This window comes from Podarcis liolepis (assembly GCF_965112155.1).
Source record: "Podarcis liolepis genome assembly, chromosome: 10".
NCBI classification, from domain to species: Eukaryota; Metazoa; Chordata; class Lepidosauria; order Squamata; family Lacertidae; genus Podarcis; species Podarcis liolepis.
Window position 1 is genome coordinate 12,927,899 of NC_139562.1, and position 13,566 is coordinate 12,941,464.

Below are 13,566 nucleotides of genomic sequence, written 5' to 3' on the forward strand. Positions count from 1 at the left end.
TTGTTATTACTTCTAACACAGGACACACACATCTGTTATGCATGTGAGCTAATGACAGTGCAGAAGAAACATTTCTGGAAATACTAGGCTTTTTAAAAAACAAAAACAATTGTCTCTTAGGTGTGAGTGAGGTTGACTATAGCCTCTATCCAAGCCGAAAACTGCAAGAGCAGTGGCTGAGATCTTACCTGGAAGCCTACAAGGAGTATAAAGGTTTTGGAACAGATGTGACTGAGAAAGAGGTTGAGGTGCTTTACGTCCAAGTCAACCAGTTTGCTCTGGTAAGTTAAAGATTTCTTTGGCTTAATAAATTTCAGATAAACGCTTTCAATTTAGGTAACACACACACACACACACACACACACACACAGAGAGAGAGAGAGAGAGAGAGAGAGAGAGAGAGAGAGAGAGACTGAGAGTGGAACCTCGGTTTTTAAACGTACTCCATTCCGGAAGACGGTTCAACTTCCGAAATGGTCGAAAACTGAGGATCAAAGGGCTGTTGGCAAAGTCTATGGTGAAAATTGAGAAATGCACTTCGGAAGCCATTTGAAAACGGAAGCATTCACTTCCGGGTTTTCAGTGTTCGGCTTCCAAAACATTCGGTAGCTGGGACATTAAAAAACTGAGGTTTCACTGTACCATATTTACGCGAATCTAATGCACACCCTAATTTTTGCAATGTGATTTGGCAAAAAAATGCATTACATTCGAGTAATTACGGTAATACATAAACGTAGCATGAACGTTACATAATGCTTCTACAGATCCTTTGGGTTGGCAGCTGTTTTGCACCCAAATGAATGGCTTAGAGTTGTCTCTAGATCGTAGAAATGTGAAATAAAATATTCTTGGGCCATCTCACTGCTATGTGAGACAAGATCCAGGAAAGGCCACAGAAATCTGCAAAAGGCAAATACTATACAGCAAGACCTAATCTGTTGGAATATGTATTTGTGTCCTGATGACATTGTTGTAAACGTCACGGTTGTTGGGGAATATTCTTCCCTACGCAAGAGCACTTAATGGCCTGGATGCAGCTAAGAGAACACACTTGCCTTTCTTTGATTCATATTCAGGATGCTTGGCATAAAGCTCTGGGTGTGGAGGTGGGCTCCTCCAGCTTATTCATAAAAGGGTAGTGACCGAGGGCAGGAAGTGCACAAGAAAGTTGAGGAAGAGTTGCCTTGAAGCCCTCAGCTGCACTCTTGCTTCCTTCATCTGAGGTGGTTCTCTTCAGCCTTGGCCTTTAAGTGCTCTCACCTGTTGCTTGCATCCCATTTTCACCTGGCGTCCTTCCCTGCATTTCTCTCTCTTCTGAAGGTCTCTAGCAACAGCCTGTGTCTTTTGCAGTAGGGACGCATTAGCAGTAGGGTAAATTATAGCTGTGGTTTAATGTTTAACATACACCCACAAACCACTTGTGTCACACAGTAACTGAGTAAGTTGGAAGTGGATTTCCCCCCCAAGGTGGCATTCCATTGGTAGTTGTAAGTCATGGTTTTGATTTTGTTGTTTGCAACCTTGAAATTGTTCGCTGCAAGGCTACTTGGTTAAAAATTAATATATTGGTATTGCTTGCTGCCTTGTGTTCCTTGAAACACAGGGTGGGATTAAAATCTAATAATGTTATATTTTGGGGCGTTTAAAAATCAGAGGACTCCTTTCAGTTTCTTTGAGGAGGAAGGGAGATGGTGAAATCATTGGTAAATTTATCAAACTCAGATTCCCTGAAATCCAATAAGACAAGGCTATGTTAAGTGTTCAAGAGTTCTTGTGTTGCTACGCATAGCTAGTCAATTAACAGCAAGTCCGTTCTAACAGTGCTTATGAGTTAGTAGCATAACTTTCTTGTTACGGACATAAAGTGTGTGTTAACCCTCATTGTGTGTGTTTTTTTTGTGTAGGCCTCTCACTTCTTCTGGGGATTGTGGGCCCTGATTCAAGCCAAATACTCCACCATTGACTTTGATTTTCTTGGGTAGGTAACTTAGTCTACAAGTGTTTCTGTTGCCTGTGAACCTCTGACTAGTGCTGCTTCTGTAAAGAGGACTATCAGGTTTGACATGCAGAATTTTGAAGTGCTGTTTCTGAAATATAACTAGTTTTGTTTTCTTGTACTGTAGAGTGTTTAAGACGAATAGCTACCCACAGTTTAACTGCCTAATTGTTTAAAGTAAAATTTCCTACTACCAAAGGTGGTGGTAGTTGGTATATCAAACTGGTTGATATATAGGTGACTATAATTGGATTGGGACGTGGGTAGCGCTGTGGTCTAAACCCCAGAGCCTAGGGCTTGCTGATTGGAAGGTCAGCGGTTTGAATCCCCGCGACAGGGTGAGCTCCTGTTGCTCAGTCCCAGCTCCTGCCCACCTAGCACTTCAAAAGCACGTCGAAGTGCAAGTAGATAAATAGGTACTGCTCCGGCGGGAAAGTAAACGGCGTTTCTGTGCGCTGCTCTGGTTTGCCAGAAGCGGCTTAGTCATGCTGGTCACATGAAGCGGAAGCTGTACGCCGGCTCCCTCGGCCTATAGAGCGAGATGAGCACCGCAACCCCAGAGTCGGCCACGACTGGACCTAACAGTCAGGTTACCTTTACCTTTACTTTTATAATTGGATTTGCTCACTTTTGTTCTATATCCATTGTGTGCTACTCTTCTTCAAATTGGAATTTAGAAATTTTGGTTCTGCCTCTTACAGTATTCTGTAACAGTGACCAATATTAACTATTTTGGTTTATAAAAAAACAATGCTCCGTGTGCTGGAAGCACTTTTTAATACTTTCTTGCATTCCTGTCAGTCGCTGAACAGCCGAAACACCCTTTTAAAAAATGTACTGAACTTAGCCCCCACAAATTAGAATTGACCCCCTCTCCAGTTAATCAGCTAAACCAAGATTAATCTCAGTAGATTAATTTTTTAAGAGTTGCTATAGCATACTAGGAGCCTTGAGGAAGTCCTTGTTTTGAATCTTGCCTTTACCATGAACTCGGTAGGTGACCTAACACATGACACTTAGGTTTGCATCTGCAGCATAGGGCTAACAGTACCAACCTAGGTTTATGGGGTGGTTAGGATTACAACAAGGCAATGTGTATGAACTGTGTTCTTAAGCACACCTGCTACTAGGTAAATCATGTTGAACTTACCGGGACTTTTGAGTAACCATGCTTAAGATTGCATTGTGCGAACTCTGTAAATGCCAGTTAAATAAGCATTTATCAAAACCTGCAGCTCCAGTGTTTTGCCATTACAGAGTAGGGGCCGTGGTGCTATCTGGGTTGAATTTATTAGCCTAAGTAGTTGCTTTGTGCTTGAAATGTCTCAAAAAGGAAACCTGAATCCACCAACCCCTGAATGAAGCATTATGGCCTGACTTCCATTTTGGCATGAAATACCTTTTAGCTACTTACCCGCATATGACAACTAAGTTTCTCAGATATGCAAGGCATTCTATAACCACTAGATGGCAGGAAAAACTAAAGTTAACTGCAAAAAGCTTGTAAGTAGAGTCATGTTAATTGTGCCACAAAGGGAGTAAGACATGATTTAACATTTTTTATTTCCTCTAATAGGTATGCAATTGTTCGCTTCAATCAGTACTTCAAAATGAAAAATGAAGTCATGACATTAAAACTTCCTGAGTAACAACTGAGAGCTTCAGTTATCTACATCTGGATCAGATTATTCCTTAAAGTTTTTTTTTTCATCCGAGTACAGATAATGGAAAAAGCTAAACATTTGTTAGTTTTGTATCGTTCCTATGGTGGTTTTTTGCTTTTCATTGCCTCTAAACAACAATCTCTTAATGTTAAACCTAAAATGAGGATCTTACTGCTGTTGTAGAAGGAATAGAAGCATTAGATTTATAAAACATAGGGAGAGCAAATTTAATCTTTTCTCTTGTAATTTTTAACGTGAAATGTGAATTATTTATTATGAATTTAACATTCCATTGCTGCTTTTCATCAGTTCTCTTCAAAGGAGGGGGTGTGGGCTGTGTAATACTGTGAAGGACTTCGTACATCTTATGTTACATTGACATTAACTTAAGAGCAACTTCAGTGCTCTTGCAGACTGTGTACAAAACCTGTACATGAACAGAAGCAGTTTGCATTCAAGTGCAATTCATTGGTGCTGACTTGGGTTGCTAGGAGAGGATGGGAGGTAATTCCCATGCTGATATTTCTCCAAGCTCTACCTCAGTACTGTGAAAAAAGACCGGACATCCTTCTTACGTAACATACAGATGAACTTTTTTTACAGAGGTCTGCTCGCTCATGAAGATAAACATGCCACCACATAGTTACTGTAGATGCTTTCATCCTGTTGGAGGCAGCTTCTAGCTTCAAATGCAAGCTTTCAATGACCACTGTTCCAGAGTGTCATTGTCATTCCCCTCCCTTAAAAAATGATTTATTCCCCACCCCCAAAAAAACTCTTTGAACGCTTTGGCATGTAGTCTAGGGACTATACATGTTCATATGAGACGGAAAAAGGAGGTGGCAGGACAAGCCGCCGAGCAGTCCTGTAGCGTTTGGGAGCAAAACTCTGCCATGTTTCGTTGATAATCTGTTCTTACCCTGCTTCCTTTTCGGTCATTAGATCTGTTATTTGGTAGGTTGCCTTCTTTTCTTTGCTAGATGGTGGCAAGCTCGTGGCCAGCACAAAGCCGCGAAGTTACAAGATCATTCTTGAAATAGATGGCGTTTGAAGAGTGAGGATTTGATCACAATCACATTTCTTTCCTTTTCTTTCGAAAGCTATCCTACCCAAGAATGGTTTGAATTTCAGAAATGTGAAATGAAAAACAAATGTTTACTTAGCTAACGCGCTGTGTGTGTGTGTGTGTGTGTGTGTGTGTGTGTCTTCGAAGGTAGGGTAAAAGGCTTTAAACTTTGAAAGTCACTGCATTGAGTTGAATTGCCACACAGTCAACTCTGTTAGTCTGAAACACTTCACTTTGGCCACTTAAGTGCCCATTTGTACAAAGTCTGTGTTCATACGCAGTATATGTAAACCCAAATAAACCTTAAGAAATATTACGGGGAGCCTGTTGCACAGACTCCACAAGGATATTTATTCAGAATTATTTTATAGTACTCTATAAATTAAACATTGGCTAAAATAAGCCTGGCTTGTTTAATGATACATACAGCAATTAACAAGGATGAAAAGTTCACCCCAAAGATCACTGAATGATTTTTCTGTTACTTTCTGTAAATAATCTCATGGTTTTACACATTTTGAGGTGTCTAATTATCTCGTTTCTAAAGCCACAATCTTCAAACGCCCTGCTGGGGGGTAGTTCCATTGGACAGTGGAACTAATCACTAGACAGTAGGCTGCATTCAAATCTAGTCACTATTAAAACTTTTAATACTAATGGATTATGGTATCTATACTTTCTAATAAGTTTTTTTTTAAGCACTTATTGATATACTTTCTTAAATTGGGCAGCTTCTCTTGATGTTCAGTGTTGACCTAACTAGTTAGAGGAAAGTGTAATTTATCAGGTCAAGGATGTTGCTGGAGCTCTAGAAAAAGTCAGCACAGAGTAAATCTCTCTTGCGAAAACTGAATTTCTTTACCAAGGTCTGTTCCTCCTTGCTTTTTCGTAGTCTTTAATGGCATCTTACACTAAAATCATTAGTCTTGGGTACTGGATGAATAGATGGAATTAAAATATTATTTTTGAAAACCTTAATGTTTCTCAACAAAGTGTACAAGGCTTTTAAAGCAAAAATTGCCATACATTGTTGAATGCAGGAACTAGTTCTTCCCACTCTCAGATTTTAAGGAATACTTGTTAATGGCTACTTTTGAAATTGGCTAGACAGATCACAGTGTTCTCTCAGAGGGCTTGTTGCATCTGCTGGAAAACAGTTGAGCTCTTCGTTTTCTGGGTAGTAAAGAATGACCCAGGCTACCTCCATTCTTGACAAATACTGAGTTCTATAGAAGAGATAAGTGGCTGGTTGTATTTCTGCCTTGTGTTACTATATTTGCTAGACCTCACTATGTGACCGAGGCAGGAGCAAAGAATTGTGGGAGGCAGGCTGAATCTCAATTTTTTCCTCCTGCCTTGAGGGAACAGTTCATTTCCCCCTGGTCTCCCTGTTTCTTCTCCAGTTTTCATGAAACTTATTTTTAGACCTTGGTGTCCACTCTTGCGATGTGCGATCTCACAGGTGGGCATCATCCAACTGTGTGGATTTCTTCTTTGATATTCGATATTTTGGCTGACTTGATGAATTTTTTCTATGCCCCTCTATAGTTGCTGCTGTACAAAGCAGACAAAAAGCAGTATTTTGAATCATCCTATACTCAGCATTTCCAGTAGTAGCAAATTAAGGTATCATCAGGCAGCAGTATATATTTCCCAGATGTTAACGGCAAGCACATCCCTGGTGATTGCTTTTTTCCAAAATCTGTGTACATCTCCAAGGTAGCTGCTGATCACAAGGATGTCAAATCATAAGAAAGAGGCGCTAACTACATTCCCATTATTTTCATTTTTGCTGTTGTAAGGTCATTAGCTGATATGAAGCTGGTCTGTGCCATTGCATTTGGCATGTTCCAGGTTGAACAGGGAAATGGAACACCCACTAATTTAACTCCATAAAAGCATTGATAAAACAACAAGTAGGGAGAGCCTATTCTTTGTGAAACACTACTTTGAGGGGGAAAAAGGTCTACTTGGTATGGCATCTTCTGCATCATGGATTTAGACTATTAAAATAATTCTGACACAGGCCTTGTACAAATGTAATGGTGCCATGGAGAGAAAATTGGTTCTCATTTTCTAAACTAGCTGTTTGCCTCTTTAACACGACACTGTCTTGTCCTGTTCTAATCTCAGTTAGAAGGGTGGTGGTCTTGTCATTAAATTAGAACTGCCCCCAACCCCCAAACTTGTTCACATTTATCAAGTATTTGAACTCCTATTTTTTCCAGAGCTCTAGAAACAACCTCATGTAATTCTGGCTGTGACTTGCCAAAATCTATTCTGTTGCCTTCACCGTTAAGCTATTGATTCTGAATGCCGTCACCGGCGACACTAATAAAATACTGAAAACGTGAAGAGGGTTCTTAGAAGTGGCATTCAGCCCTGTGTAACATCACCTGACAGACCGTAGTGGCCTAGTAGCTTTTGTAAAGCAGAATTGCGTGATTTTCTTTTCCTTCTTCTACTTCACAGTTTGGCAATCAGACCAGGTTAATCATTATGCCTGATTGATCCAAACATCAAAGCATCCTAGGTAATGATGGTGATTTTTTTTTTTTTTTTGCATTGTTTTGAACTCTGGCCTGGGGTTCTCTTGGTGAATTTTGCAGATGGCTTAGCGAACTGATTCACAGTAACCGGATCTGACTGTGTATATACAATAGTGTAAATAACCATTTGTAAATTAGTGTGAATTGTATGGTACCTCGCATTTATGAACTCATGTATTTCATTGTACTCTCCTTTTGTAGAAATTTTGATGTATGTAAAGAGAAATCCGAAATGTGCTGACCTTATTGTTAAATTGACCACATTCAAAGGGGAAAACGACATTTGGGAACAAAATAATAGTACCAGGAGGTAACCACATTAGCTTTCATAATGCATCTTTCTCATTGTGCCCGTGGTGTCTGCTTTCATGTTCACACATTTACTTTGGAGGAAGTAATCATTCTGAAAACGAGTTGGTACACTAGTTGGCTTTAACTCACAACGCCTACTGTTCCAATGGGAAGCAGATTGGCCAGTTGGAGGGGGAAATGCTTATGTGAGGTGAATTGTGAAGCTCCATTCCAAGGCCAACTTAATTCCTAAAAAACGTTATGGTTCACCAGCACATGGGTCGTTGGCTTTTGCTGAAGAAAAAGCTTGTGCAAGTTGGTTTCAGGACAGAGGCCCTGTGATGTAAATGGCAGAAACATCAGACTGGTCTAATGCAATAGAAAAAGGAAACCCTATATATTATTGCTCTGTGTTCTGACATGGTTATAACTTGGTTGCAGGTACTAGAAGGAAATGAGATGAAATATTTCATTAAATTGCTTAGAAGAACTCCAGTTTGCATCTAGGCTTGCTTAGTTATTCATAACATTTTTTTACAAACTGGCACACATTGATGTTCTGGGGTAAAAAAAACAAAGCCTCATACACATAGAAGGAGAAATGGAGGCACCCTTGAAGATTGTTGTCAACTAGCTTTTTCTTTCTGTTGCAGCAAAATCTGTAAATAATTGATCCCATTTCTTTAGTAAAACCTTCGTCCATGCGGACTTGCGTTCTATTCAGCTGAGCCTATCTCAAATATTTATTCCACAATATTTGATCCCCCCCCCCAAGCTTGGCCTGAGCAGTTTTATCTGCTAGTCCCAAGTCGTCTACATAGTTTACAACTGTCCGTGATAGAATAGCAAGCAGTTTTATTCCTCTTGTAGTTTCAGGCACCTCACATTTTGGTGCTTTGAACTTGGCACTGTGAATTAAGGGCATAATTGCTGCGTTCCTATTGAGCCTGGATATTTTTTTTTATAATCGCAGTCCTAGAATAACGAGGAAGACACTCAAAAGTGATACAGCCAGATGGTGCCCCATCAAGCCAGTATCTCTTTAGTACGTAGACCTCTGGAATGAGGAAAGTGCATATGACAATTCCTTGCCCATGTCCATGACAGGAAAAACTTGATAGGGCATTTTGTTTTTCCAAAGTGGTTCTACAAGCTTAATATATGCTAGTTTGGTGACAGTTTACCAAAATATCTGTTACCAACCTTGACTAAGCAAATAGCATTATTCGCTGATAATCATATTGTACCATCTTCTGATTTCAGTGACATGTTCCCCTGCTCGCCCCCCCCCCAAAAAAACCCCATTACTGACCACTCTCCCAGAAACACCTTGGTGCCAGCTCTTGTAAAATTGCTACACAACATCCAGCTTTTCTCATGGCAATAGAGTCAACTTGATCTCGTGGTGTGTTAGAAGACGAATAAATATAGGGAGTTAAGATTGTGTGGGAATCTGCCATTTTGACAGCCCTTTGGAAGCCAGCCAATAGTAATCGAGAATCTCTAGATGGTCCTGAGCAAATTCTTTCGTACTGCTCTGCATCTGAACGGCGGCAGTACTAATTCACAGGTTAGATTCGAAGGGATATGATAAAGCACTTAAGGTGGGTTGCGAAGCACTGCAAGCTGAAAGTGCCTGTAGCAAAGGTGATTTCTTAAGGGCAAAAGAGGAAATAGTGGAACAACACTGTTAAATGCATCATGGCCGCTGGGGAAATAAGGATCAGGAGTAGACAGCAGTCACAAAGTGCCCCATAACTCAGCAATGTAACTGGCTAGACCTCAATTTCCATGCAACGTGGATGTAAAAAGTTCCTCGTGTTTTCTGGGATGCCCTTTTTTTTATGCAGCTGCCCATCTTCAAAGGCCATGATAGGTTGGTACTTAACTGTCTCAGCACTGAAAATATTCTGGTACCTCAGGTAATTAAAAAGAGCATTGAAGGGGTATTCCCTTGAGGCCCACTGTCCTTATCTCTGACAACAGACAACAGCACATCTGGAGCACTTCCTGTAACTTTCTTTGTCCCATTACACTTCTAAACCTATGTCTGTGAGTCCAATCTTGTCCTGTGAATATAATGGGTTTGCCTGTCTAAGGAAAGGAGAAAAGTAACCTCATCTGTATGTTATGAATGGAATTAAATTGTGCATTCTGTTCATTGGCTTGTACTGGAGTGAAATGTATTTCTTTTTAAGGTAAGCATTGTTGGAGCTATGTAACAAGGCCTTTTACTATTGATTTCAATGAAGGAATGTATCTTGCAAAGAGATTTATATTATGTAAATAATTCAAAATTGGTTGTAACAATAAAGCTGGTTTCTAACTGCAGCGATGAGTTTTGTCCTGGCGGCTGTTTTACTTCAGCTTGTTGCAACTTGTGGCAAGCCTTTGTCAAGACAAACATTACTTGCTACCAGTTAAACCACGCGGCTTGCAAAAAGGAGAAAACCAATAAAATTACAAAAATAAAAAATAAAATCCCAGCTAAACACACACATCCCCCCGCAAATTCCAACAATAATTAAAATTGAAAATAAGCTAACACCAGGTTAAAACACACAACAGTTTCTACGTACAGTGGTACCTTGGGTTAAGTACTTAATTCGTTCCAGAGGTCCGTTCTTAACCTGAAACTGTTCTTAACCTGAAACACCACTTTAGCTAATGGGGCCGCCGCCGCGCCGCCAGAGCACGATTTCTGTTCGCATCCTGAAGCAAAGTTCTTAACCCGAGGTACTATTTCTGGGTTAGCGGAGTCTGTAACCTGAAGCGTCTGCAACCCGAGGTACCACTGTATCTAGATAGGCTTACCTAAAGAATAAATGTTATTAGCAGGTGCTGTAAAAGTACAGTGAAGGCACCTGCCTGATGTCCAATAGGCAAGGACTTCCAGAGTGCAGATGCTGCCACACCAAAATATCTTATTTCTTACAAGTGTGGAAATAATATTTTGTGGCACATCTAACAGTGCTGGTTCCACAAATAAACTAGGCCTTAGCCATTAAGGGCTTTATATACACACAGCAGCACCTTGAATTTGGCCTGGTAGTAGATTGGCAACACAGTGCAGGTTTCCAAGCAAAGCTGTTAACATGCTGACAAGTTACTGTCACTGCTGCCTGCAATTGTGCTGCAGCATCCTGCGGAAATGGCAGCTTCCAGATCCAAGCATGAAGGAAGCCCAGGGTTTCAGCCCCAAAGCCTTTACTGTCATCTGCTACCTGTGAGGATGCTAGGGATTGAACCATCACCCTACCCTGAGCTTTAGTCACACTTTTCCTAGGGCAGGCATAGGCAAACTCCGCCCTCCAGATGTTTTGTCACTACAACTCCCATCATCCCTAGCTAACAGGACCAGTGGTCAGGGATGATGGGAGTTGTAGTCCCAAAACATCTGGAGGGCCGAGTGTGCCTATGCCTGTCCTAGGGCAACCTCTAGGAACTAGTTCCAGATGGCAAGTATCTCTACCATGCTGCTCTTTCGAGTCGCTTTCGAGAAAACCCACGTGTCATACACTTGTGTTACCCAGGAAAAAAGGTATTATTCTCTCTTCTCCCACCCTGCTTATCTCCTGATGAGCTGCAGCCAAGATCTGTAATTGCCTTGCTCTTAATGTTGCGTAACTGTTAGCAAGACTCAAGCCAAGCATTAATGAATTTTACCAGAACTTCATTTTTTAATGAGCATCATTAATCGTTAGTCAGGCATGTTCCAACCCACACTTTGCGAAAGTGAAGGAGTGCCAACTGTGTTGTGCTATAAAAACAGCATATTTCCCCCCAGATTTTCTGGTTCCTTTTTAAAAAAACCTTCTACCTTAAGAGGAAGCAAGCGAGTATTTGACTTTTAAGAGGCTCTTGAATTTGTTAGCCTGCTTCTCTGTCTCTTTTGTGACAGCGAGCCATTACCAATATTGCCTTAGGCTTCAAATGCATGATCATTTCTGACCATCTTATTACTGATACATTTGAAAGAGCCCGAGGTTCATATGCTATCAACCATTATCGTGGATATTTTTTCATAGGGAGTCTTGTGCGGAGTTTGATGGAACTGTCCAACTATCCCAGAATATTACCTTTCCTTGAATAAACCCAGAGCAGTGAATTGCATAGGCTGCTTCTCAACCGTTACTCTCAAAGCATGCTCTAGGTTCATGCCAGCCTTGGCCATGCCAATATTTGCAAACATTTATGTCAGTTTTCCTGGGATATAAGGTGGCTTAAACATGCGATGGTGTATTTATATGCCTGTTTATGGCCCGAAGGAATGCAGGTGGCGCTGTGGGTTAAACCACAGAGCCTAGGACTTGCCGATCAGAAGGTTGATGGTTCGAATCCTCGCAACAGGGTGAGCTCCCGTTGCTCGGTCCCTGCTCCTGCCAACCTAGCAGTTCGAAAGCACGTCAAAGTGCAAGTAGATAAATAGGTACCGCTCCGGCAGGAAGGTAAACGGCATTTCCGATCGCTGCTCTGGTTCACCAGAAGTGGCTTAGTCATGCTGGCCACATGAGCTGGAAGCTGTACGCCGGCTCCCTCAGCCAATAAAGTGAGATGAGCGCCGTAACCCCAGAGTCGGTCACGACTGGACCTAATGGTCAGGGGTCCCTTTACCTTTACGGCCTGAAGGATCCAAATGTGGATGGCATTATTAACACAGAAGAAAGACGGGTTGTCAATGCTGCACCCGCGATGCCCCGGACTTCAAGCTTTCATTTATTTATTTTTTTAAAAGCATACCTCTAGCCTTCCTAGAAAGAAAGTTATGAAGCAAAACGTGAAGGTATCCTAGGCAGTTTCTGTGAAATTAACCAGCCTGGCTCCTCTCATCTGCTCTAAGTTAGAGCTGTAACTGATAAGTGAGCTGTTTAGACACCAGGTCTTTAGGAAACTTGGGTCCTAAAGAGCTGCTCCCCTTTTTGCACTCTCTCATTTTCTAGTACTCGGACTCTCCAAAGTTTGTCTTTCTTTCCCCCCTATCAACTAGGATCCATCTTTCCTGTGGTGGTCTCCTCTGAGATCAGGTAATCCGTAGAAGTCATTTTCTACAAATAAGACCACACAATAAATGCGGGTGAATGTTACAGAAACTCCCTCCTGTCTGCACGAGCTAAAGACCAGACATTCATCATGAATTCACTCTATGTGGCATCTGCAGGCAACACTGGGGAAGATTCCTGCCTGAGGTTCTGAACTAGATAGGGCAGTGGTCTGTGTAAGGACAGTTTATTTCCATATCACCGAGTGTGTGGGGGTCAGAATGTCTGGCCAGGCTTTAGATCAGGGTTTGCCAAGCTTGGGTCTCCAGCTGCTTTGGGACTCCAATTCCCATCATCCCTGGCCACTGGTCCCAGCTAGGGATGATGGGAGCTGTAGTCTAAAAACAGCAGCAGACCTGAGTTTGGGAAACTCTACAGTGGGGAAACTCTGGTTTCCTTTTTGTTCTTTTTAAACCTTTTTAGCCGAGTCGAGTTCCAAAAGGAGCCAAAGGGAGTTCACCCATCATTAGTCACAGAGGATTGCCAGATGTCCCTTACTCAAAACTTTCTCCATCTTCTTACTACTGAGGACATCCGTTTCTGCTATGCAAAAGGGGAAATGTGCAGCCAAAGAGGGAAATGGTTTGGGTATTTGTTACCGAGCCCTCCAGAGCATTGAGGTGTGGGGCTTTGTTTGGGCGGTTTATCCTCGTGCAAATTTAAAATGGCATTTGGCACCATTTATTTTATCAAACTTAAGTTTAGTTTTAATCGGCCTTCCATTGACAAGCAACCCCAAGACCCGGGGACAATAAAACAGAGTGAGGATGTCCAATAACATCACTTGCAGGGCAAGATAAAAACAGCCAGGACAACAAATAAATTCAATAGCAAAGAGCGATGCCTGTCCTTCAATTTCTCAAAAGATGTCTTCCCAAATGAAAGGCTTCTGTTTTTCTTCATTCTCAGGGAGCATCTAGATTTCTTCAGAATTTTGGTGAGTGTGGACTGGAGCTCG

At 41.5% G+C, this 13,566-nt stretch overlaps 1 protein-coding gene across 1 annotated transcript in view; it reads left to right on the top strand.

The window, feature by feature from the left end:
- Window positions 1-9,900, top strand: part of ETNK1 (ethanolamine kinase 1) — a 35,534-nt gene extending 25,634 nt beyond the window's left edge. The window contains exons 6-8 of the mRNA XM_083461500.1: window positions 121-281; window positions 1,908-1,981; window positions 3,576-9,900. Of these exons, the coding sequence (XP_083317626.1) occupies window positions 121-281; window positions 1,908-1,981; window positions 3,576-3,648 (308 nt within the window). The 3' untranslated portion in view covers window positions 3,649-9,900. The remainder of the gene's footprint in view (window positions 1-120; window positions 282-1,907; window positions 1,982-3,575) is intronic.
- The last annotated feature ends 3,666 nt before the right edge of the window (window positions 9,901-13,566 follow it).